The 27126-nt window shown below is 37.7% G+C and overlaps 3 protein-coding genes across 10 annotated transcripts in view; all 3 read left to right on the top strand.

The window, feature by feature from the left end:
- Positions 1-194: 194 nt before the first annotated feature.
- Rab32 (RAS oncogene family member Rab32) lies at positions 195-18622 on the top strand. 8 transcript variants are annotated; one of them, XM_070297054.1, is made up of 12 exons: positions 13400-13488; positions 15678-15907; positions 16030-16078; positions 16160-16340; positions 16535-16733; positions 16810-17002; positions 17085-17264; positions 17356-17458; positions 17528-17749; positions 17830-18071; positions 18171-18271; positions 18350-18622. In XM_070297054.1, the coding sequence occupies exons 2-12, from the start codon at positions 15736-15738 to the stop codon at positions 18529-18531; spliced, it is 1824 nt and encodes a 607-aa protein (XP_070153155.1). In that variant the 5' UTR covers positions 13400-13488; positions 15678-15735; the 3' UTR covers positions 18532-18622. The 8 variants fall into 8 exon arrangements, with proteins under 8 accessions (XP_070153157.1, XP_070153156.1, XP_070153150.1 ...); XM_070297049.1 differs by lacking the exons at positions 15678-15907; positions 16030-16078; positions 16160-16340; ... (6 more) ...; positions 18171-18271; positions 18350-18622 and adding exons at positions 6606-6668; positions 9137-9831; positions 10131-10526; ... (1 more) ...; positions 12129-12357; positions 12689-13014 and having other exon boundaries at positions 13368-15374; XM_070297051.1 differs by lacking the exons at positions 15678-15907; positions 16030-16078; positions 16160-16340; ... (5 more) ...; positions 17830-18071; positions 18171-18271 and adding exons at positions 7925-9831; positions 10131-10526; positions 10916-11508; positions 12129-12357; positions 12689-13014 and having other exon boundaries at positions 13368-13488; positions 18350-18391.
- A 1501-nt stretch (positions 18623-20123) lies between these two features.
- On the top strand, positions 20124-22876 carry LOC138933924 (uncharacterized). The gene is made up of 6 exons (XM_070297174.1): positions 20124-20484; positions 20594-20798; positions 20889-21095; positions 21190-21457; positions 22185-22317; positions 22411-22876. The coding sequence occupies exons 1-6, from the start codon at positions 20197-20199 to the stop codon at positions 22543-22545; spliced, it is 1236 nt and encodes a 411-aa protein (XP_070153275.1). The 5' UTR covers positions 20124-20196; the 3' UTR covers positions 22546-22876.
- Positions 22877-24262: 1386 nt separating this feature from the next.
- The window catches only part of Sdc (Syndecan), a 53834-nt gene continuing 50970 nt past the window's right edge, over positions 24263-27126 (top strand). Inside the window, exon 1 of the mRNA XM_070298019.1 lies at positions 24263-24539. Coding sequence (XP_070154120.1) covers positions 24465-24539 — 75 coding nt within the window. The 5' untranslated portion in view covers positions 24263-24464. The remainder of the gene's footprint in view (positions 24540-27126) is intronic.

Here is a 27126-nt window from a genome sequence, read left to right as displayed (position 1 = left end):
GTCGATTTAACAAATGTTTGATTTTGGTTGAAATCATAAAATTGATTAAGGAAAAATCATACAAGATGGAGAAAATACTCACTTGCTCCGGTGATCCTTAATCGGCTGCGAACTGTTAAAACACAGGAATACATCGTTAGCTTCTTTAGAAATATTTATATATTTCAATGTCAATACGACAATGTATGTAAAAACTGGTACAAAACCTGCTTGAAACGTTGAAACCGTTATTCAACGCGCGAAATTGTTATTTAAATGAAGACGGGCATATAATATTTCATCTCACCGTACAGTGGCGCCTCCCGCGAGCACGAATTAAAATGTAAAACTATACCGATCGATAAAACTTTCACGACGAGATGCCTCTCTCGCAAGGTACGGGCTAGGGGGAAGAGTGACGATTCCCTAAGAAGTACAAGAGTGCGAAAAGAGGGGGGCGCAAGTTACGCAATGACGACTGCCGACTGCGAGGAAGGAAGGAAGGAAGGAAGGAAGGGGAACGTATGGCAAAATACGCTATGCGCACCGTAGTATACATTTTGATATACGGCAAGATGGCCGGATGGGCCCAGCTGTGGTGATATCGGTCGTAAGACGTTCCCGTTCGCATCTGAAGAAGAAGCTACGATACGAGTCCGTTCAGCTACGAGAGTATCGGGGAATCCTACAGAATCCTCCCGTTCGTCAAATGGTGAGTGTCAACCATCGATTCATTCTTTTCTTTTCGTTTTCGCAAGTCGAAATGTCGCGCGTTATACCGGCGCGTGCTGTCTGCTCTTGGCGCGCTGATTTTCAAAAATCCAATGACGACAGCCGATTTGTGCGGAACGCTCGACGAGCGCGAAGGGGAATCCGACCATCAAATTTTTTTCTCGTCTTTATATCGACAATGAAATTCGCGATGCGAATAAATAATGAACTCGACGAGCAATTGCCGCTATATCTATGACGTACAGGGTAAATATCGGTAAATTTTAAATAATTTTTTTTTTTTTTTTTTCGAGTCACCACGCGATTACTCGCACATTTATTAAGCGAGTCTCTTTGTTTTGTCTTTCCTTTCTTTTTTTCGTTAGATTAGATAGAAACAGTGTCAACGACAAGAGAGATCACGAAGCGAGTGATTGATCGATCGCTCCCTCGATCCTCGAATAAAATTATAATATCGTTTCGTGCCGCTGTATGAAAACAAGCGGTAAAATCAGCGGAGTGAAGACCGAGCGATCAGGAAACGAAAAATGTTCTTGTATTTTATCTCTTTGTATCGAAAATATTACACATTTGGATTTATTATCCGGATATTATTTTCGGAACACATTGTATTTAGTTATCGATTCGTCGATTACCTGGGATATAAAGTTTATGAGATACGAATCTCAATAATTCAACGATGCATCAATGTTTTTGATATATATACATATATATATATATATATATATATATATATATATATATATATATATATACAACATTTAATTTTTACGACATTTAATTTTTTATATCAAAATATGTCAGATTAAAATATAAAATAACTCAAAAAGTACTTAATAAAAAAATACTTTATTATAGTGTTTTGGAAAGCTCTCGACGTCAGCTACAAGAATACTAAATAAAAAGTGCGGGTTTCCATTTAAGATTTTAAAGTTGACTTTCGCATGACCTTCAAATGATTTTCCAAGGTCAAATCATTGTCACCATCTTATGGCCCCCTCGAAACCAAACAACTTTTGTCCGAAACATTTTTCTCTTCCGGGCTTGGTTTTTGAGATATTTGCCTGAGGAGATTAAAATGGGACACCCTGTATATACAGGTGATGTGTAATAATCTAAGCGTATTCTTTTTACTTCATCCAAGTATCGATGGTTTCTATCGAGTGGTTGTTAAAATTTTGATCATTCAGTTTGAGCAATAAATTTCTCCCGGATATCAATGAAAGTAGAAAGAAAATTTTATCAAGCATCGATATACCGTTCGTATTATCTCACGATTGTAATTGTTGAGCAAATATTTTGCTTGTTCAATGATTTTTCGTTGAATGATCTTGTTGGAAAATACAATGAAAATGCTTGATGTCGCCTTCGTTATTATCGCGAGGGAATTTATCGTTGCAATACGAGAAGCTCCGATAATCTTCTCTAAAAGTTCAGTTTATCTAATCTGTTCGAGATTGCTACCAAATCGTGAAAGAGTAATACAAAGATCTCTCTTTACGCATACGTGAAATAAAAAAAAAAAAAAAAAGGAGTCCACATAAATTTCTTTTATTTATAAAATGTAATAAAAATCAACAATCGTTGATGTTGTCTATTGTTTTATATATATATATATATATATATATATATATATATATATATATATATATATATAATTTATAATTCAGTATTAATATTTTAATTTAGAATTATCAAGGTATTCAACATCGCAGTCTCAACATCTATATTTGAATCGGAGTTATTCTATCTCACCGCATACATTTTTTTTTCTCGGGATTAAACTTGACGAGCTGAACGATTGTATTTCTTCATTTTACGATACGACGATGATATTGGATCAGATTTGCGGTAAAGATGCATTTGATCAAACTGTTTCTAACGTAATACGCTACGTAATTACATCATGCAATCCTTCGAAGACGCAGGCCCCCGATTTCATTACATGTAAAATATTAACTGCCTTTTCATATATCATTCGTTTTATCTTTTTAATGAATATAATATATTGTATTATTTATCGAAGAAATTTATTTTTAATGAAAAAGTTACCGATCAAAATATAATTTTATATATCATTGATAAATTTCTTTACGGACGAAATATACATACGAGATTTAAATAATCTAGTACTGTTTAATTTATAAATTTTTATTATTTTTAGAGAGAATATATAATAAAAACTATTTTATGACGTAGTACTTTAATTTTGAGTTAAAAGCCGCGCAAAGCGATCCCTCAATGAATCATTGGGATATCTATTGAAAAACTAAGCTTAACAAATACTTTGCCGATATACTATAATTGCTTATCTTTATCATTGCTTCAGTATTGAATACAATTCACTATTGTGCGTTTTCATCGCGTACATCGTTTTGTTTCATGATCCCGCGATTCATGCGTAATATTCTGTCACAATTGCGTGATTAAGGGAATAATATTGCTTAGCTCTATTTATTACGGATATCTGTATTAATCTTAATTAATAATTACTTTTGCGCCATTTGGTTCTCTCGTAAGCTTGGCTTACATGCTTTGCTACACGACGGTGCATATACCGTTCCTAAAAATAAAACGCTTATTGTAATCCATTGATAATCTATCTCTACCACATAAGAGCATTTAACAATTGTCTCTATGAGTATGCGTAATATAACATTTAATCGAATAATATTAATATCGAATATACTTCGTTATCTCTCTCTCTCGTAAATTTTTGTATAATTAAAATAAGAATTCTCTTTTTCCTTGAAATATTGTTTACTAAACAATCAATTAAAATTAATTGCGATAAAAATTTATGACTTTTTGATTACTGTTTTTTTTCTTTCTAATCTTTCTCTTATTAGTATCCTCTTACAGCTTTATCAACCTTTCACCTTCAATTCAATATGTTTTGTATATGTGTATGTAATTTTGTGTGACGATTTCTGTCTTTCGAAACAAATTTTTATCGAGCAATTATAGCCGGATAGAACAAGCGGCGACAATTTTTAATCTGTATCGCATTGGCACAAAACGATTTGCGTTAAACGATGGATAAAGGTCACGCTGATTTTTGAAATTAATATGATGAAATAAAAATAGCTCTCTTACGCAAGATAAAGTTTATAATTCGGATATCACACGATTAACTATTTATATGTTATATAGAAAAAATTATTTTTTTGATTTTATAGAAATAAAAGATGAATCATCTGTCTCGATGAATATATGTAGAATAGAAGTTATAAGTTCTAAAATACTTGTATAGAGTTTACTTTTATATTTATTTTTACATTTAAAAGATAATTGTATGGGCATTTATTGGATTTGCATTACGAAAATAAAAATATAGTAATTCGTTTCTTAGACATTTTGCTACATAGAGTGCATACGAGTTTCATTTGTATTAATAATCATTATGACAATATGTAGGATATTGTGGAATACACGTCATATTGCAGTTGCATTACGTAAATGTAGAATTTGTCTTTTCGGTGGATATCATTCGGTGTATATCTCTATATCGACCGTAATAAAGATTAAAGATGTCAGTGGTCAACACAAGTCAATATTTAATCACGTTAGATTAAATTCTTCAATTTTTTTTTTTTTTTTTTTTTTAAGTTCACGTCCAATGATGTTCAATTTTCGAATTTATCTCAAATATTGTATATATAAATAACATATTTCGAGATTGAATAAATCAATCCTCGAATATAAATTATTTGAATTCTTATGTGTGAAAATTTTTTTTAAACGACAAATTAATAGATTTATAGATCATTGTTTTCTTTTAATCATTGCTATAGAAAAGATACTATCTTTGTTTCAACAAAACAACTATATAACTATATATCAGAATTATATTGATACAGAGAGAGAGAGAGAGAGAGAGAGAGAGAGAGAGAGAGAGAGGGAGGGAGGGAGGGAGGGAGAGAGAATACGATAGTTAAAATAAAATCCATTTTTAATTATTTCTATACGCGTGAGTAAAGTGATAGTCTCCGAATATCTGAATCAAAATAATTGTATCGGCCTCTTGGCGCCAATCAGCGCGCCAAGTGAAATATTGTATAATGTTTATCTCATATTCTTATAACCAGTTATCATTACATTCATTTATACACGTCTAAATAGATGAAGATTATTTTATGTGTTTCTAATTCAGGCTGACGTAACGTTACATACGACTTTCCGTCTCATTCCGAATATAGATATCAGATATCGCTTGACATCGTTTCCCTTTTCTTTTTTTTATCCTCGATGTCTTCCATGTTTATTTATCGCAATGATATCGATTTGGTTCATCTCTGGTCGCAAATTATCTTATTGCAATATAATATACGTATATTTAATCGAATCGCTGCTCGCGATACGCGAATATATGTATTACATATGTGGCATTCAATATCACTTTGTACACTTTGTCGTACCAATGTAGTATTATATTTCTCCCTCAAAATGGATACCGAAGGACACGTAACCGTGTCGCAAGATCGGTGTAGCTCGATTACGAGGATTTGCAGGGAAGGGAGTATCAGCGGGTAAAACCGCGAAACCAGACTTTTCTCTCGTCGGATGTAAACAGGTTCAACTACGTTCCCCGTAACGTTGTTATTCTCGTCATATGAGAGATCGCCCCTGCGCTCCCTCTTCTGTTTCTGCGAAACGAGAAAGCTGCAACGAAAATAATCCCATTGACGTACTTTCGATGTTTCTAGAAAGAAGATTGACGAAACTTGGTGTATAATCGGCGATAAACTAGTCGACGAGCGATAACGCAATGATAATTTTTTTTTTTTTTTTGATTTCGCGTTTCGGACCGTTCGTCAAGTCGAGTTTCTTATTCCAAGCACGCAATCCACCCGACTAAGCCGATGCAGAGACGAAAGAGCAATCGGTATCGCGTGTACGAGAAATGCGTAGCATGTTTCCTTTCCTCTCTCGCACAGTTTAAATTCTAAATTCTTCGTTAAACAAAAATAATTAACATATATAAATATAGTATATCGTGTATTAATATTGCAAATCTTGCGATATTGATATTAACGGAAACGAAGATTTCAGTCATAAATGAATTCGAAGCTCGCAGAAAACTCCAAACTTTTTGGAGGTTATTGACTCTCCGCGAAATCGTGGTTCCAGTCGCGTGCGCGGATTTTCCTCTTCGTCGTAATCATTGTAGGCGCCTTCCTCTTCCTTTACATCGCACGCATCAGAATACGATCGTGTACGCGAGGCGCCTAGCATTTTTTTTTTATACGCGCTTCGCTCACGCCGATAACATGGTAGACGATAACGTCCGGGCTAATCCAATAAATGCTGGGACTTTGCACTCATCCGGCGCACACTGTTCGTTACTATCGTTCCTTTACGGCCTGTTCACGAATTCTATCCCGATCGTCGATACAATATAATCGTCGGATCTTTGAGAAATTCTCTTTTCGGCTTTGGTCGAACGTGCGAATTAGACGAGGAAATAGCGCTTATCTCCAAGTACATGGCGATTACAAATTTGGACACTATATAATATCCGATATACCATATGTCGCGATAACGTAAAACGAGGAACAAGTTTTTGTCAAGCTAATACCCCTGTCCTTCGCTACTTGTTGTAAAGTTTCGATCCCACGATAAGTATACCGTGTTGCATCGTTAACTTTTATATAAGTGTTAGATCCGTAGTGCGGTGTTACGAAAAAACTGATCGGACATAATAAATCGAGCAAGTGATTTTCTCGAGTTGCCGATTGATTCTCGATCGGATTAAGAATATGCTGGACCGAAATGTGGTGCTTGTGCTGCGTACGCGGCAAGAGAGAACCGAAAGGCGCTTGAGGCATAAAAAGGAAGCCAATCCACCACCGATGGAGCCGCCCGCGCTACTCTTGAACAACAATCATTCGTACATCGATCTTAATATGAATTTCAGCGAAAATTGCAAACAGGAGGCGGCAAGAGCCGCGAGAAAGGTGAGTGTTTGATCACGTTTTAAAATTCGAATAAAAGATCCGCGTGTTTTAAATAAAATGCTCGATTTTTTTCGCTCCTCGATTGCGACGCATCGTCGTAATGCGGTTTCTCACGAAAGCCTCACGTTGCCCTCGCATCGCATCGGGTATATTGTATTTTTCCAGCGCACGTTGCTATAATTATCGAGAAAACAGATACTTTCTCCGACTTACTTATTGTTAGCCGAATCGCTATATTATCTCAGCGAGGAGATCTGCCTCGACGGTGGGACACGTTAGATTAAATTAGATTAGATGTATAATTCGTCACTCCAACTACCGGAAGGAACGTCGATCTTACCCGTGACGTAAAACGTTACATCTAATGGCAAGTAATTAGCATAATAGGAAGAGCCTCTTCCTACAAGTATATATTCCCATTGTACAATATATGTTACAAGAAGAATTTGATTTTACTTTTTTTTTTCTTTTAACAATATATTTATTTTCGGATTTAATAATGTGAAAAATTTGTAATATCATGCTATAGAAAAAAAAAAGAGTTATTCCTTTAACCATATCGTCACGAGTACAAAGACGTCTCGAATACCTGAGATTATTAGCAACAGGGTATTTTATTGTACAATTTCTCTTCCTTGCGTGTCAATTCTATATCGATGATTTGTCGGTTCCGATGGTTTTCCTGATCACGTTTTAGCATTTCTTTTTATAGAATATATACACTTTGTGGAAAAGGAGCTGCCTCTCATTTATTGTGTGTGTGTGTGTGTGTACGTGCGCACAGTACAATACATAAATAAAATTATGGCTTGTATGACTATAATCGACGATGATGATCGATGATGATCGATCTAGGAATCACGCTTGATGATTTTCACTGTACGATTGTTTGGAGTCATTATACCGCGAAGGCATGCATGACTCATTTCACGCACATAAACTATACGAACGATATCCTTATTATTTAATTGCAGATAAGAAGATACGAATAAAAATCTTATTACGACCCTATTGCGATAATTGTCAGCTATATTATTATTTTAAATATAAAACTTGTTTCTGAGAAAATTTATTTTTTTTTTTTCATTCTGATATTTATCGAAATTCGTTTGTCGCGCTTCTATTATTTTATATAATAGTAATCGTAAATAAAAAAATTATGTAATCAAGATTGTTTAAACTTAAAAATTAATATGGTAATTTTAATAAATATGCAGACATATTGCATACGATTGAGAGAAGAAGAACTGAAATACTAGTGATAATCTAATGATATATTAAAACGATGCGCACATAATCGCACAATCGCCAATTAAGATTACGAGCTAAAAAGTTCGCTCTAATCTTTGCATTAACGCCATAATTATTGCATTATTCCTTCAGTGGTTTAATCCACCGCACTACTCAGCTAAATTAAATATTAAAATAACAATGCAAGAGGACCCGACTTAATCAGACGATTAAATGCGTCCGTGAGAGATGCATAAATTCTATCGGATGCTTTTATAATCGTTCAAATTGAAAATCAAAATAAAAAAGCGGCCGTCTCTCTCCGACGTTTCTATCGCATCGATATATTGAGCTCCTATAGCAGATTTTACGTAATATGTCTGTTGCGCGGTAGTGTAGTCTAACACCTAGTAAAAGATGTTGCTAAAAAAAAAAAAAAAAAAAAACTTGCGGCGAGCCACGTACCCATACACGAGCGAAATCCATCTGAAACGGATGATATCGTATGAGATACGCGTACAGGGTCCACGTATTTACACGTTTGAAGGCAGATTACGTACGTGCAAAGTGCATATGAGATATCTAGTGGTTTACATATGTATATTTTTTATACGCTGAAAAGAAGGCGACACGCACTCATACGCATATTACTCGTTTGGTGGGGGATACTTGCATGTCCCCACCCCTTTTAGCTTCTCACATTTTTATATCAACATTTAGTGCGGTTCGAGACACCGTTGGGCTTGCAGTTTCCTCGCTCACTTATATAGTTCTATATCTTTCTATTAATACAATAAATATATTAAAAAAAATTTTTTTATTACGTTATAAACCTTATAATAAAGATCTCTCTATCGGGGTATGTGCGTTTCATGAAAATCAATATTTTAATTAGCGCAAATTGATTTGTGTCACATATGCCAATGTAGTGTTTAACGCGGTGCAAGGGAAACAAATATTGTATTTATTCAGCGATGGTGCAAAATAATCGTAATGTATTATATTAAATAAATTTCTGGAAATTATCTAAAATCCTCTTTAATCTTTTTTATATTATTATTTTTAAATTATTCGAAATGCCTATCCAATATCTTGCAAATGCGAGAAAAGCAAATTAGCTAAGGAATCTATTTTCCCGCAACTTTTATATCTTCGGATGGTATCTATCGTATATCGTTGACATTCCCATAATTAATTCAAATAATTTGATAATTACGAGATCAGAAATTTCATCTCAGGCTCTCACAGGCTTCTCCATTTCTCTCCGTCGTTCTGCCGCTCGCGACGAAAGAATCTCTATCTAGAGAGACAGGAAGTGGGGAAAAACAAGACGGATTATCCATTCGCGACCGATCGAAACGCTATTCTAAGGTTTCCGCAAGCGTCTAAAGAAGCCAAGCCAGTGGTCAGTAAAGTGAAGTAAGACAGAAGAAACGGGGAAAAGGAAAGAGACTTGACTGATTACGAAAAGATATCCCTTTCATCTATCGTCCTTTTCTTTCATCGTCTATTCATCAGACGCCCACACACGCGAATTCTCTTCTCTCAGTGTCTTCTCCTTTCCTTTCCGTCGACGCGATTATGGCTCACAACGAGAGCACGAAAGAAGGTGCTGGTAGCTCGACCGACACGGTAATCGCGCGCTTCTCGTCGGACGAGGAGAAGCAGAAGCCTAGCGCGACTGGCACTTCCGGCGAATATGTTACCGCGGGTGACAGTAACTCCAGTCTCGATACTCTGACCAGCAGCAGCGGCGCGACTCCCTTCTCCAATATAATTAGCGCGGATGATGGAAACAAAGGCAAATTCGGTACGTTCAAGAGTAGCTTCCGCGAAGGTCGTATATTCAAGATGAAGAAGAAATCGCGCGAGACCGGACCGGAACAGGATGATAGAACTTTTTTGAGGAAGCTCGAAATAAGAAATGACAAAGGTTAATGCCGGCATACTCGATAAAAAAACTTTACGCTTCGTGTTACGCACATACGTGAGATATTTAAACAATATATGATGAAATCATTTATGATATCTTTTTGCAATTTATCTCTTTTTATTTTTTGATTTCTCTCGATTAAAAAAAAAAAATATATATATATATATATATATTATTTATCTTAAAAAGCGATTAAAATAAAACGTTTCCAAAGATTTTCTTTATTCGTATTCAAGAAATAATAATTTTCGAGAAGCTGGGCTATATTTTTCTTGATTCGCGATCCTCTTCCGCTTCAGAGATATCTCGGCAGCAATCGCAACAGCTCGAGGAACCGAAACCGACATCCGCGATCTTGAAGATGAAGAAAAAGAAGAAGAAGTCGCACTCGCTGGTGCGCAAACTGAGCTTTAGTAAATTTCGCCTGTCCTCGGAACAGCAAGAAGCACGACATACCCCGGAGGGTGGCGACAATAGCTGCTGCCAGAGACAGTCCCCGCAAGAATCGCCCGTTCATCCCAACGAGCCGATCAACAAGCAGGGGCAGGGGGACGACAGCGTCCCGGGGAGGGAAAGGACAGCGAAGGGGGAGCTTAAGAAACCAGAAAAGCTGCCCGAGAAACCGTCAAAGACCGTCACCGTAGTGCAACATACAACGCCGTTGATAAGATCCATCAAGAGCTTTGTTCAACGCGGTGAGCCTTGTATACGGATACCATGGGGGCTTACGGACGAATTGCAGTTTTCAATTTTTAACGCCCAACTCCTTCATTGCGTCACTTTCGCATTCGTGCTTTAATGAATTTTTATATATTGTATTTCTTTAAATTTTTATTTTTATTTTTTATACCCTTTGAGCGCGTCGCTCTCTTATCTTTCTTTTTTTTTCCATTCTGTTTTATATTCAATTTTTTCGCAATAATTTACTTAGAACGTATTACAATAAATTTGCGATACAGCAAAATAATATTATAATCGTCGAAAAGTATATTTAAAATTGCTCGACAAAAAATCGACATACGATAATCATCGTCCTCTCAATAACAATCGGCGAATTTCTTTCATATTCCTCGCTCGTGCACAGACACCGCACAAGTTCCGCGGCAAGAGGTGCAAGACAAAGTTTTTCGTCCCGATCTGCAATGCTGTTCGACGCTTCCTTACGCGTTGTCGAGCTGGCCGGAACGTAGCGAGACAAAGCTCGCGGAGGATGCTGCGGTCGAGACAGGCAAGACGAGAGCGAGATCCGATCCGGATTCCTCGAATCTACTTATGACATCGAAATTGTCACCCGTACGCGAGGTACGCCGCAAGCTGTCTCTACTGGAGGAGAAACGAGCGATATTTCAGCGACGTTTCTTCGATTCTTCGTCCAAGGATATTCATGCGAAAGACGCGGTGCTCACCGTTAGCAGTTTGACAATCGACGACGAGCCATCGAGCATCATCGAAAACGAGTTTTTCGAGCAGCGAGAAGAGGAACGAAAGAAGAGAAAGGCCCGGCAGATCAGCGTGAAAACTTTCGACACGTTCTCTACTTTTGAAAGTGCCCTTGACGAGGAAACGGGATTAGGCTACCTGGGTAGCATCGAGGAAGATTACACAGAAAGCTACGATAGTATGGATGATCATCACGGCAGATCTCATTCCGCCATAGTGGGTGCCGTTGCTGGCCAGGTGAGGTTCATCGCGAACGACGTCGCCGGTAGAATCGTCTTTAGCCGTTTGCGATAACTTCCCGATACCGACTCGCTTTCTATCCCTTTGAATCCCGTGTTTACGGAGTTTCGAATTACGCGGCTTGACATGGTCTATCACAAACTACGCTTTAGTATTTAAAATTATGAATAACAAAAAAAAAAATTGTATATGGGTGCACAAAATATCGTGAAGTTGATGGAGAAACAGAGAAACTCACAAATATAAAAAAATAATCATTAAATACAAATTTATTTTTCAAAGAATCCTCATTATAAGTAAAATAGGAATGGCGAAAGGGGATCCGCTAGATAACTTGGATTGTCGATACAATTATTTAGACGCAGGAGGCTTATATTGTTATATTTATAGCTCTCTTCCAGCTCCTCAGATGCGGTCCGCACTGCTCGGGGATAATCTTTCCGCGTGTGAGCGGACTTGTCCATCGAATTAATATAAATACTATTTATAAAAATGGAGTGAGATCAAGAGCGATGTGTGCATCCCGAAATTTTTAGAGAAAGATATTATTTTTTGAAAAGGAAACTTTTACATTCCAATATTTACAATATTATATTTTCTTTTATTTACTGTTTCAGTCGTCGTCGAATAATGCATCGAATCTCGGAGTAGACGAGAAACGGGAGCACTTGTACAAAATATTAGTAATCGGCGAGCTCGGGGCGGGGAAAACGTCTATCATCAAGCGATACGTCCACCAATTTTTTTCGCAACATTATCGGGCGACGATTGGCGTCGACTTTGCGCTCAAAGTGCTAAATTGGGATCCGCATACCATTATTAGACTGCAATTATGGGATATCGCAGGTCAGTAGTAATAACTTACAACTTACTTCTTATTACAATAGTTTCGATACAATGGAGCATAATACTCGTTTGCGAAAGATATATATAAATTGTCATTTTAATATCGCCACTCACGTCACACATGCTATTATCTTCTTGTTTTTCGATGCTCACTCGAAAAATGGCTTCAGATATCTTGAATATTTGTTGTCTGTAAACTTTTGCTATAATTGCTAATTTAAATTATGCTTGGGTTATTATCGCCTCTAATGTTTCATATAACATCAATTTATCGTTTGATAAATTTAACTAATTTGTACCATGTAATAATGCGATTTTGTTTTATTCTCAGGTCAAGAGAGATTCGGAAATATGACTAGAGTTTACTACAAGGAAGCTGTGGGCGCTTTCATAGTGTTCGACGTAACGAGAAGCGCAACGTTGGATGCGGTAGTGAAATGGAAACAGGACCTGGATTCAAAGGTACAACTTCCTGACGGATCATCGATACCGTGCGTTTTGTTGGCGAATAAATGCGACCAGCAGAAAGAAGGTCCGATTAACTCGCCAACCAAGATGGACGAATACTGCGAAGAGAAGAACTTTTCCGGCTGGTTTGAAACCTCGGCCAAGGAGAATATTAACATTGAGGAAGCAGCTAGATTTCTTGTCAACAAGGTAAGTAATATACCTTTCGAATTAAAACGCACGTGTAATCGAGGAAAAAGTCCTATTTAAAATGAATATGCAATATGACTAATTTATTATTTAATAAAATTAATTGTTTTAAATAATATAATAGTAAAGATTTGTTATATATATATAATATTTTCCCCTGTACGTGACGTACGACGGATTAATCACTGACGTCTTTCGTCTCGAGACGATCGACTTATGATGCATAATTAATTAGATATTAGATAATTGCAACATGAAACCAATTAGCATCTTTCTGTACATCTGTATATTATACATTTGCGATCAAACGATTAAGCGATAATAGCGATAATTGTAAAATTTGTTTACTTTAGATACTTCAGAACGATCAAGTTATGAGAGGCAATGGCTCTCAAGACCAAACGGATGGTGAGCGATTCGCGTTGAATCAATCGCCGACAAGCTCCAAAAAATCCTGCAGCTGCTGACAAATAGGTAAATTGTCAAGCTCAAGTTCGAAATCATGGTCGCGATTTTCCATTCCTCAACCTCAACCTGTGTCTTCGCGAATGCCGCGAATATCGTATAACGTTTTACGCATTGCCATTCTTCGTAATAGGAAGCATCTGCTTGTTGGATTTTCGATCTTCGATTTCGAGAAATTATTCGATAGTATACACTCTCGACAATTATCTGGGCCTGCCAATTCGACTCGCTTGACGAGCGAACGATATTTTAAGTAGCTTTATATAGATGTACAGAGCGCATATGAGAGCAATTATTTAATATTTATACGTATATAAAAAATTATAATAACTATATACAATATGTAAAAAATTTTTTAAAAAATATTTCTTGTATAATATTGTATTGTATAAGCAATGCTTGAACTGCGCTTTAATGATGGCATAATAACTTTGGTAGTTTTCCCGATACATTTCTTTTTAATAAATTAATAACACGCTATCGCAAATCATCGCAGATCGATCGAGAATCGTGAAAATGTGTTTTATCGATTCAGCTTGCAATTATCGCCATATACCGTATATGTTTATATTTTTTATATCGTGACTTATACACAATGTATAGCATTATACTAACAAAATTAAAGTCTCGAAATACAATATTTATCGTGCGAATGAAACAAAATTTCACAACATTTAAGATATTTTAAACTTTCTTACGCAATACTTGTTTTAATTGCAATATTACAATATTGAACGAATTACGAATAGATTTACAATAGTACAACAATACTTACATTTCGCCCAAAATCAAACCAATGACTCCAATGTATTTATAGGATCGCTTTTAGCATCATTAGTAGGAAGAATTAAAAATTTTACGTGTTGTAGCAAAGAACATAGTACTCTTATTTCAATTAGTTTAATCGATATCGTTATATGAATTTGTTAAAATAATATGTTATGTATTTTTTTTTTTTTTTTTTTTGTTACATTGGCAGTAATACGCCGCTTCTCCTATTCGTACTTGTATCGATCGTACATTTTACTGTTTATCTCATTCGAATTAATTTGTCGACAACATTATGTTGTCGCACGCTCACATCTAATTATTCGAGGTAGCTGATTGCAATTAGTGCGCCATGTCACGTCTAATGACCATGTTACAATAGACAATGCGTTTAAACGAATTTACCGGTAGCGTCGCAAACTGTTTGGACTGAAACACAGGGCGAAAATAAAACTGCGGTAAAAGAAACTTGGGAATCTTTAATGTGCGATATCTCGTTTCTGAATTCCAAGACACGAAGAAGGAACGGCAGATGTGTAATATTCTTGATAGAGATTTACGTACGGCGGCATAGATGATTGATATATTAGCGAGTAATCGACGTGTATCATCAAGAGCTATACATATGCATGTATACATTACTGTAAATAATTCAGATTTTACATTTGATGATCTTTTTCACCTTTCGAGCAATGTTTTGCACTTTTATATAGCGATTTCGATAATGTAGCGCGCATATCGTGTTATCGCAGAGAAAATTGTAGATATACAGGGTGTCCCATTTTAATCTCCTCAGGCAAATATCTCAAAAACCAAGCCTGGAAGAGAAAAATGTTTCGGACAAAAGTTGTTTGGTTTCGAGGGGGCCGTATGATGGTACCATTGGTTTGATCTTGGAAAATCATTTGAAGGTCATGCGAAGGTCAACTTTAAAATCTTAAATGGAAACCCCCATTTTTTATTGAGTATTCTTGTAGCTGACATCGAGAGGGACACCCTGTATATACATATATTATATGTTATTTACGAAAAAATTATATGTATACGTATAACTCGCTATTACCACTTAACAATAATAACATTACTATCTTTGCCGACTTTAAACATTTTTGTATAGATACAATATAGATACAACAATATTTAACTGTATTAAATTTGTTTATTATTAGATATTATTAGATAGCGCGTAATACGTTGATTCTCTTTTTCCCTTTCTTCCGATTCATGCATCATTCCATTCTTTTCTTATCGTCTATTAACTTGCTTTTCCACAATACTCGTCCGAAGTCGTATAACGAAAATAAATGTCTATGTGATTCGGAATTAGCAAAGTCTAGTAAGTATATTAATCTTCCTCGCAAACATCTGTACGACTCTAGATAACGATGACAAGAGATATTAAGAAGAGATAGCGGAATTTTTTTTTTTAGTTTCACAATGCTCCAGCAATATTAAGCGGAGAAGCTTTTTAGAAGCGAATAGTTACCAATGGCACAATTAACAGATTCGATTGACGATGAGACGACTTTCCAAATTTTTCATCTGTTTTGGGAAAATATGACCGTTACTGTACCCGTTAAGGATGATGAGTGTTTGGGAAAAGTGTCGTGCAAGCTGTTGCGTAAAAAGAGCGTGAAAATGTTTACTATACTGAAAGGAGGTAATGTGTTTTGTCATTATTAAAATTGAGCAGCGAGAAACGAATTTCTATATCTAGATTACATTAATTTATATCATTTTTATCGACAAATAATATATATTAATATCGATATTTTTTTATAGTATCCGGATACGCAGAAACCGGTAACATGTTTGCTATATTAGGACCAAGGTATTTTAGCAAATTTCGTATGTTTAGACGTGATAATTTTACGATAAATTCACGTCAAGGGCAGACTTATTTTTTTTTTAGCGGCGCCGGCAAAACCACGTTTCTCGCTGTCCTGGCGAAAAGGCTCGAGTTAACTTTGGGCACAGTGAAGATCAATGGGCGCGACGTTTCCAAAGAAACAATGGCAGGAATATCGAGTTATATGCCGCAGTTTGACGTTCTGCCTTCTGCGCTCACACCAAGAGAATATATGTCGTTCGTGGTATTGAAAAAATATATTTAACAAACGATTTCATTTATTTCTCTTTGCTCTGTCCACGAGTCGCGCGATTGGGAGCAAATTAAAATTATTAAATACAATATAATTTTTTTGCGAAAGAGAGAGAGAGAGAGAGAGAGAGAGAGAGAGAGGGGAGATTATAGAGTGTCGACATGAAGCCACGTATTTCTTTTTAGTGTGCTCTGAAAATGGGAAATAGTTGTAGCGCGTTACGAAAAAAATGCTTGGCCGAAGAACTTTTGCGAGATGTTGCGTTATACGAATGTATCGATACTCTTATATCGAAGCTGTCGGGCGGTGAAAGAAAGCGTTTATCGTTAGTCACGGAATTAGTGACAAAACCGAAAATATTGTTTCTAGACGAGCCAACCGCAGGTGAGAATGTTGAAATTATCGCTTTACGGAAGAGAAATCTGATTACGTCAATATTATTGCGCAATATTAAATATAGGTCTGGACACTTTTGCCGCGACATGCGTCGTGCAGTCGTTAAAGCTGATCGCTTCGAGAGGTACAATAATCTTTTGTACGATTCATCAGCCGGGTATGACGATATACAACATGTTCAGTCATGTATTATTAATGGCCGATGGAAGATCGATATATTTCGGTACTTTAGGAAATGCTGCAGATTTTTTTAAAAGGTAAACCTGACGTTTCGATCAATCGCAATTGCATTGAATCGCGACGAATAATAATGACAAAACAATCGATATGTTTGCATAGCCAGGATTATCACTGTCCTGTAAACTACGACGAGTCCGAATATTACGTAAACATCCTGTCACGTGAAAATTGGACAACGAATCGCAATATTGAACTGTGTCGTGCGTTCTCGCGATCGTCACTGTCAAAAATTCCTGCGATCGAGAACGCGAGAACAATTTTTCGCGTCGTTCCGCAAAGGTATTGAAATAAAAAAACGACGACAGAATTTTTCAAAAGAATCTCTATATAGTTATAACATCTAATTGATTATTGTATATCTTTATTATAGAAAATCAGGATGTTTTGTGCAATTTTATTGGTTGCTCTGGAGAATACTTTTGCAAGATAAAAGGACAGTTTGCGACAATTGGACCGCGTGGTTTTCATATTCGGTAATAAATTAATAAAAATATCTCGACGTTATCGGACGAGGCATAAAAAAGAAAACTATAATCTTGCAGCTATCCGTAATTTTTGTCAGTACTTTTTACGTCGGCGCTAAATCATCGACACAAGAGGGAATACAAAACGTTCGCGGTGCGTTATATATGATGATGTCCGAAATTATATTTACGGTCGCCTATTCTGTCATTTATGAATTACCCGGCCAACTTGTTCTTTACCTTCGCGAGAGTACCGTGTATACGCCTGGACCCTATTACTTCGCCACTGTTTTCGGCTCGGTAATTATTTAATGCATCGTGAAAAGAAAAAAAAAACCAAGATTGAAACGATATACCGATCACGATACAAAACTCCTCAGATACCCAAGACAATATTCAAAGCATTTTTCTTCACGATCGTCATGTATTTCCTACTGCGTTCCGAATTTTGGCTACTTGACTTTTGCTTGTATTGTCTCTGTACGACAATGGCGGCGATTTGCGGTACCGCATACGGCATGATGACCTCGAGTTGGATCACCAACGTCGACATCGTTGTCACGATAATGGTACCGTTCGACTTGCTGCTCCTTTTGACGGCGGGTGTGTTTTACAATCTTCGGTAAGGAGGCGTTGCGCGATTATATCGATATTTTATACGTAGGTACAACGAATTCGTTAATATTAACGCGTCGAATGTTTATTATTTTTATTTTTGTAGAACTCTGCCAAGCTACTTGGGCTACTTCAAATATATGTCGGTTTTTTATTACGCCAACGAAGCTGTATCGATAATACACTGGTCGAGAATAAAGAACATCGGTTAATATCGATTGTTGGTTATTTATTATAGGTGAGCCACATTTAATATATTAACATTCTGATATTTTTTTTTTTTAGACTGTCCAGTCAATCGCGATCTGCCTTGTTTATCGAATGGAACGCAAGTTTTATCAAAGTACGGATATAAGGAAGGAAACTTTTGGTGGGACATGACCGGGTTGCTGCTTCTGACAATTCTCATGAATGTTGTCGTATATTTTGGTATAAAGAGAAAAAGGGCAACAAGATCAATTATTTAATCGACGGATGATCGAGAGAGCTAGTCGCGAAGCGATAGTCTTTACGAAAATATTCCATAAGCTTTAAAAATGTTTTTTTGAAATAAACAGATTCCCCAATTATTTAGCAATCTCTTTCTTTTTTGTTAAACTCGATATTACGCGACAAGCATTTTACGAGGCTATAATTTCGCGGCCTGTAATTTACGCGTTGTCAGCATTTCTTGTTTCGCTCCAAGAGCTGAAAACTTCCCTTTTCTCGAGGGCGTTCAATTTTGTGCGCATGCAACTAATTTATCCGATGCGTTACATAAACCGATCATAAAACTCGGCAACGTATAAAGTACAAGAATGAGAGAGAGAGAGAGAGAGAGAGAGAGAGAGAGAGAGAGAGAGAGAGAGAGAGAGAGAGATTGTAAATAGTGTGATTACGCTTGCGTAGTAAAGTTGGTGCGTTTCTGTGTTAGCTTTCGCGATAGATTTATGGGAAGATAGAGACGAAACAAAAATATCGCTATTGATTTAAATGAACAGTGAGAAGGAAAATTACAGACGAATTTAACCGTGTGTGTGTGTGTGTATGATTTTACATTTATCTTTATTTATTATTCTTTGCTCATTCGGAAGTATAATTTCGCCGAAAAATTTTTCTCGTCCCAAAAATACTGAAATAATTCATTACGATTAATTGTATCGAGATATTCGTAAAGATAGACGAAGAGAGAGAGAGAGAGAGAGGGGGGGGGGGATCCGCTAGAATCGCAATAAAACGATGGAAATATATTGGAATCGGCGCAATATGATTCCGCGACGGGTGGCGAAATGAAACGAAACAATGTTTGCGTTGCGCGGAACGTCGGATATCCCTCTCTCTTCTCGTCCTCGTCTCGTCCTCTCTCTCTCTCTCTCTCTCTCTCCTCTCCCGGTCCCATCGTGGAACCGAGATTTGTTAATATCGAGCGCGTTCTAGCCTAGTACCGTGCCAAAATGGACGGCGTTTAGTCGTCCCTTAGTTCGGATTTAAGTCGCTTGCTTATCTTTCGGCCGTTTACGTATTACCATCGAACTATAACCATTTCCTCTTCTCGCTTCGCTCCGAAACGCTCGTGTTTCATATCCATAAATTTAATTTAATAATAATTTAATTCAATTGTTTAAAAAATTTTATACAAGCAGCAAAAATATATATATATAGGGTGTATATAGTAAATATATATTATGTATTCAAAATTTTATAATCGCAGACACACGTATATGTATATTAATCGTAAATAAAAAGTCGCGTCGCGCTCTTCGAATTAGTCACGGAATTGTTTGTAAAAGCGATGATCCTATTGTGTCGATAAAGGAATTTAAGCGCGTAAAAAAAGACATCTTCGTATAAATATAAAATTTCAAGTAATCGCGAATTATAATTGCGGCGACTTTTTTTGATGTAGACACTCGGTAGACACATCGGTCGGACGTCGGTCGGTAGCAACTAAAAAACAGCTGACTGTCCTAAAACCGCGCTTAAACAAGCAAACGAGGCCGCGAAACAACGGTGGATCGATGCGGGTATAGGGGAGGCCGTTTGTATCCGCGAATCGGCGTGGATTAACTTCAAATTAGACGAAAGTCGGTATCTCCTTTGAGATACAAAGCCGCCGCTGATAGCGCTCTCCGTCAGCGTTATAATAAAGGAGCATGTCCGCGGAAGCGACTACGGTGCTGCTGAAGAAGAGGGAGAGGACGCAGAATTGGATCCCCGAGGAGAAGAGCGCCCTGTTTACCCTGATCAAGCACCACGTGAACGCGATCGAGAATAAGAAAATCGACGCGGCCGCGTCCGCGATCAAGTCCCTCGCCTGGCAACGGATCTATTGCGCATTCCGCGGAAGATTTTCCACGGATCGGGACATTACCAGGATCAGGGAACAATGGCGACGTATGAAGGCGCAGGCGAGAATGGAGATGTACACGTACGCCGAAAAGGTGCGGCCGATTCGAGGCGCGTTTATGTATCATTTTCTTTTTTTTTTTTCTTCCTCCTCCTCTCCCGTTTCATCTCCATCTTTCTTATATTACGGTGTCGTTGGCGCAGGTGCGAACTTTGGGACCGGAAGCGGCCGTCAAGTCCCAACCGTCGAATCTATCGATCGAGGTATGGCGATTGATGGAGAGCGTGCGTAAAAACGATTGCGAGGCCGATCGCTCGGACGACAGTCGGGATAATGAAAATCCGACAAATCGGACGGCGATACACGCCATCCTGGATAAATTGACCTTACCCACGCCGGAGACGTCAGGTTGGGCTTTCGGACGCGGTTTTTTTCGATCGACTCCTCGCTACTTTCGAAATTATCATTATATTCAAAATTATCGAGACGATTATTTAGGGCAGGGACACGAGATTAAGATCGAGATCGACAGCGATACGGAGGATGACAACAGTCACGGCGAATCGTCGCAAAAACTACTCTCGGATGACGGTCTCTCGCCGCAGAATAAGCGTTCCAGGATCGCGACGGAGGACGAGCCCGTAGATCTTGTGGAACGAAAAACCGCTTGCCCCGACAGCGTATCGACGTCCCGTATCGACGATGGTACGCGAATGTCCTTTTTCCTTTTCTTTTCTTTTCCTTTAAATTCTACGCGCAAAATACGGCAAACGAGTGTAGAGAATATTCTCCTTTCAAGCGACAGAACGCAACGACACGAGGAACGATGAGTTATCCTCCGCTTCCTCCGTGGGTTGGAAGAACCCGGTCTCATCCGACAAAGACAAATCGGTGCAGAGAGCCACGTGGATCTTCAAGTCTACGCAACGCGAGCACGAGATCAAATTGCGGATGTTGCGCATCGAGTTGGAACGCGCAGAGTTGCAAAAGCAAACCGCCGTCAACGAATTGAAAACATCCGAGATCAAGAAGCAGTTGATGGAAGATCAAGCCGCCGAATATTATAGGTCGATTTATTCGGTTCTTAATATTCTTATATACGCGTATCAGCGTGTATTTTCTAATTTAATTCCAACGCTTCAAAAAAAGTATGCTCGATGTTTGAAATCGGCTCCCGGGACTCTGTCGATATTCGCGGCGCTAGCATCGCCGGGTGCGCAAACTTAGCTTCGCGACTACTCTCTAAGAATAAGCGTATCGTTTATGACGAGGGACCGACCGACCGCTCCGAGTCATTCTTGTCGTTCTGCCAAGTTTTCGCCCAACGTCTCGTATCTCGTACCAAGTGTTTCGTGATCGGGAAAAAATGCAACGAGCAATTACGACGTTTTCGCGAAACATGTCTGCGTTAAGGTATCGGAATAGCTTATTCGCGATATACTCTCGTAAACGCAATAATTTATCTCGAATAAATACGCTTCTTATGTACCACCCGGTGTTTCTCTCCATCGTAGACGTAAATTTCAGTCGTCTCTATTCGCACTCGTAGATCGATCTATAAAAATGCTCTTGTTTTTTTCGCTCAATGCAAATTGTCTCTTCTCAACGTATTACATATTTGTAATATATGACCCGAGCGAACGCTACATCGATAACATTATGTAATGCTTCGGTAGATGGTGGTATAGTAGACATTAATCCCTTTGAGTAATATCCTATTTTATTTTTTCAAGTAAAAGTTTTTTTACTTTTCAAATATTTTGTCAAATAATTTATATATGTATTGTATCGCAGTCACGTAAGAATGTCTGGCGAACGTGGTTCCGGTGCTGGAAAAGGAGGTGGTAGCGGTGGCGCCATCCGTGATGCCGGTGGTTCCTTCGGAAAGATGGAAGCCGCCCATGAAGATCAATTCTTTTATAATCTGGTTGGCATTTTTTTTCCTCTTCCGTTAATCCTTCTTCGCGTTAAAGATTTGATTCGCTTACTTATTACATAAGTTTGAAATATTTTATTTCAGCAAAAGCAACAATTACAAAAGATGCGAGAGAGCCTCCACGATGAAATCTCATTCCACGAGGAACAGATTAAGCGTCATCAGGAAGCTATAAATCGTCACAAAAAGCGAATTACAGATATGGAACAGAAAGAGTGAATGCGCGAAGAAATTTTATTATTAGCGTGATATTTCTGATTTTGGCAATATTATTAATTTCAATATTGAGAAAGATTGGAAATGGTAGAAATAATAGAATATCGCAGCATTTTTTTTTCTATGTACAAAAAGGTTAAAAATGATGAATATTAAATGAAATGCTCTCAATTAACGTATTATTTAAATAACATAAACTCATCGAGTATTATATGTATAGATCGATTATTATCTTTTTGGGGAGACTGTCGTAAGAGGTCCTTGTACTTTAATCAGAATGTCTAAAAGACAGTTATATACTTGAGAATAAAACGTGTTTTTCATTGTTGTTTAACCTTGTCTTAACGTTAAATTATTTTTACGTGTCCGATAACGCGCGCCAATTTTCATGATCTTTCAAATCATCGGAGATGCGAATTTGTTTCATCCGATCTTGTATAACCTTTCAAAAATATTTTTTATTTACGTAGTGAATCGTATAAAAAAAAAAAAAAAAAATTATACATTAAATATCTACATTGCGCGATAAATTTTTTACTTAACAATTATCGCACAATGCTTCGACATGTTCTCAGAGAAACGCACAAGCCCAGGTATTTGAAAAATTTAAAAACATTTGATTTACAGATTATGTGATGCGTCCCAAACATAGCTTTTGTGGCTATGTCATTTTTCTCCGATCGACAATATAAATATGCAAGCGTTTTTTTTTTTTTCAGTTTTAGATATTTTAATAGAGGAAAGAAGCATGATTCGCGTATAAAAAAGGATCAGACACCATTCGGCGATGTGGCATATGAAACAGAATATTATTACAAACAGGTATCATTGGAAAAAAACGTTATTTATTTCACGATCAAACATTACAGTCATAACAGTATATACCGCGTTACATGAACATTTAGAATAAGAAATTATTGAAAGTCGTCAAGGAAAAGACTCGAGACGAGGTAAAGCATATGCAGAGAGAAGTACAAGTCATGCGGAATAAAATCGAAGAATACAATCGCGGTATAAACGAGAACCTGAGATTTTTGAAAGACCTGGAAAAAGATTTATCCTCTGGGAATAAAAAGAATTGACGCGACTTTATCATTTCAAAATTACATTTCGCGATCTGTGTGAAATTGATTTGAAATAAAACGTGCGTTCGTGCGATTTTTATTGACCGCAATTAATTAACGATATCACTTTGACCACACGACTGCACGACTGACCAACAATATATATTATTTATATTATATACTTATTTAAAATAATTGTATCGTTGGGTGAATTCTGTCGTTAATCGCTGATTAAAATAATCAGAGTTTACTCGAATAAACGATCATCGAAAGTTGAGCTATATCGAGTCACTTAAACGCCACGAGTAGCATCCCACTTGGTTCCATATCATTTTGACAGATCTTATTGAAAGAATCTCAAATACGCAGACATATAATATATCTATGCTGATAATAAAAATAAAAAAATAATACATGGAATGATGCATATAATATATCTATCCTCGAATATCGTAATCCATGTGAATTCGATTCAGAATAAATCGTTTTGTAAATGTCCGAGCCAATGGCCGAGCTTATCGACCGCTTATCGGTAACTCGATTTGATTTCTCACCGCCTCGTCGGATGGCGCTGGACACGCGTCGGCGGGGGGGGGGCGGCGCGGTAACATGGCGGACTGTCATGGCCGTCTAGTCGACGATAGCGGGCGATCGTCGCGCCTCCAGTGTCTCGCGGTTCATCGATCAGTGTGGTGTGTGTCGCGTTGTTGTTCCGGAGGATTTTTTTTCAGTGATTTGTTCCTACGTTCGGCTCGCGCTACGTTAACGCGCATTCTTCGCGGCCATTCGTCCCGGGATTCGTGCGCGTGCATAAAGCCGGGCACCGCGAACGGGGCCCATCGAGATTACGGGATAAAAATGCGACCAAGGATACACTGGATTCTGGTGAGCACGGCTGTGGTGATGCTCGCGGGATGCAACGCCGTTACCGAGGTGAGTGTACCTATCTACCTATCCACGATCGGTAGAGAAAGAAAGAGAGAGAGAGAGAGAGAGGGGGGGGGGGAAGAACGCGATTCTCCGGAAACTGCGCTTCGTCTCGAGGGATCGCCGACGTCTCTCCGCACGCGACGAACCGGAACGTCGTCGATATGCGGAATCGATGGCACGCAAACACACGCAAACGCGTGCTACCTTTCTCTCTCTCTATAAAGTAAAGTATTACGCCGATCGAGGTACTTTTCGAGGCATTGTTGGCGTCGTCTCGTCGTCGGTTACATTGGTGTTGGAATCGATCGGTGTGAAGTAAGCCTCTCTCGCGTTTGAAAATTTCTGTCGTCTTGTGCGTTTTCGATTCAATATCAATTTCTCAAAACACATCTTTTTCCAAACGTAAACGAGAAGTAAGTTTGTATTATCTTCTCGTTTGTTTCGTCGTAAAACATATTCGTTCCGTTTATACTCGCGCGTCCATTTCGCGTCAAATAATACAATATAAGAATAATTGTATATAGAAAAATTCGTACACGAATTGTGTAAACGCAGCAACACGTTTCTTTCTCTTTGCGTTCAAAGAGAAATACTTTTTTTTTTTTTTTTTAAATCGCGAAAGCAAAACGCTATTTCGGAACGATGTATATCAATAAATACAACGGAAGGGGAGGTGACGTGCATATATATATATATCTTCTCTCTCTCTCTCTCTCTCTCTCTCTCTCTCTCTCTCTCTCTCTGTTTCTCCTTCTCTCTTTCTCTGAACTTTTCGTTTACGTAATAAGTAGACGTTTACGGTGAGGGAGTTACGCTAAAGATCGGGCATCATCGTTGTTAGTCTTGTTTATAGAAACTTTGGAAAGAATCGAAGCAAGTTTGTAGCGCGCAAGCTTTTTAATCGGCTAATGAGAGGGAGTAAATTTTAAATAAATAATTGAGCCCTTAAGCGTAAGCTACGAGATAAATATTACATTTGTTCTTTGTTTATATATTTTTATCAATTTGTAATTAGTCTTAATTGGAAAGAGGAGGAGAGAGAGAGAGAGAGAAAGCGAGTGAAAATTTGATATCGTAAGAATCGTACGTTTTTTACGTTATACGGAATAATGGCTGTGTTCTATAATAACGATTCTATAAAAATCGTGTAGTTTTTAACAGCGGCGAATATATAAAATACGCGAGCGAAATATTTGCACGTGTTTTGTAACGTGTTGGTTTTTACGATATACGTTAACTATAATAGCTGGGATTACAATTTATAAAGGTGCACACGCAGTATTGATTGAACGAGATACTCGATCTTTTTTTTTCCTATTTATTTTTTTATTTTTTTATTTTTTATTGTTACGTTACGATGCTTGTACAAAAAGGATCTCGTCGAATAAAAATAATAAAAGCCGGGCGCGTTAGAGATTCGATTCTCTTGTGGATGAACCGAGACGACAGAGACCGAGAGAGGAGGCGGTCGATTGTGAAGCGGCATCAGCCCCCCCCCCCCCCCCCCGCCCCGCGTCTCTCCGCTATCGAAAAAGGTGCCTTAGGGTTACTTCACTGGAATGCAACGTATCTTGTTAAAGTCACTCTCGTAGCGTCACGCGGCAAAGTTTGCGCAACAATAATTTCTGTTATGCCGTTGCATGCCAGTACGTACTTGACAGATGATGCTACCTGAGAGTACTCTACAGTAGCTTGTGTCAATCGGCATGAGAATCCTTGCAATAATTATTAAAATTATTCAAATAATTTTTACATCCCAATAATAATGCTTGGGTAAAAAAAAATCTTCTCTCTCTCTCTCTTTCTCTTCTGTCGTGTAGAAAATATTATCTCGCGAAAAAGAAAGGCGTATGTGGATTTGGCCAAGGGGAAGCAGAAGGGGGGGACAGAGGGGGAAATAAATTTAGAGGAGGCGGCGCTCTTACACGTAGTTACATTTTACAATTGCGCCATCTTTAATGCAAGCGATGCGCAGAGAAGAGGATAGAGAGAGAGAGAGAGAGAGAGAGAGAGAGAGAGAGAGAAGAGTAGAGTCGAAAGCCGACCGCCGGCTGGTTTTAGCGGCTCGATGAAATATCGCCGGTAATAATCTTGCTGTCTTCGCGCGGAAAATTCACGCAAATCGCCTCGCTGCTTAACCATACGAGGAGTTTTTAAATATTCTCGGGGTGGTTTTTTTTTTTTTCCCCTCCCCGCGCATTATAGTAGAGAAAGGATGTTGTCTCTAAACGCGCGCTATTGTTTTCGATGCACTTGATGCGATATTTGCGTGAAATCTGCACCGTGTATATTTTGAATAGAATTTACTTTCGTAATATCTTTTTTAATATAACAGAACGGTATTTATTTTTGTTCTCCTTTTGCAAATTGTTGAATTGAAAAATCGCCGTATAATCGCTTATATCGCGCATCAGAATTCTGGATTAAGAAATATCAATGGACTTTTAATTAGGTTAGGTTTTAAGAATTCTCCTTTTTTTTATCGGAGGACGCACATATATATAAATATGTCAAATTATACTCGTACGATAAATTAATGGCATAATAATTAATAATTACTAAAGTTAATTAAAATCGTTTCCCCTCCCTT

The sequence above is a fragment of the Polyergus mexicanus genome, unplaced genomic scaffold (assembly GCF_030449975.1).
Source record: "Polyergus mexicanus isolate NDT 795.1 unplaced genomic scaffold, iyPolMexi1.0 SCAF_6, whole genome shotgun sequence".
Lineage (NCBI taxonomy): Eukaryota > Metazoa > Arthropoda > Insecta > Hymenoptera > Formicidae > Polyergus > Polyergus mexicanus.
The sequence above is the reverse complement of the archived record's forward strand: the minus strand, read 5'-3'. Positions and strand labels throughout refer to the sequence as shown.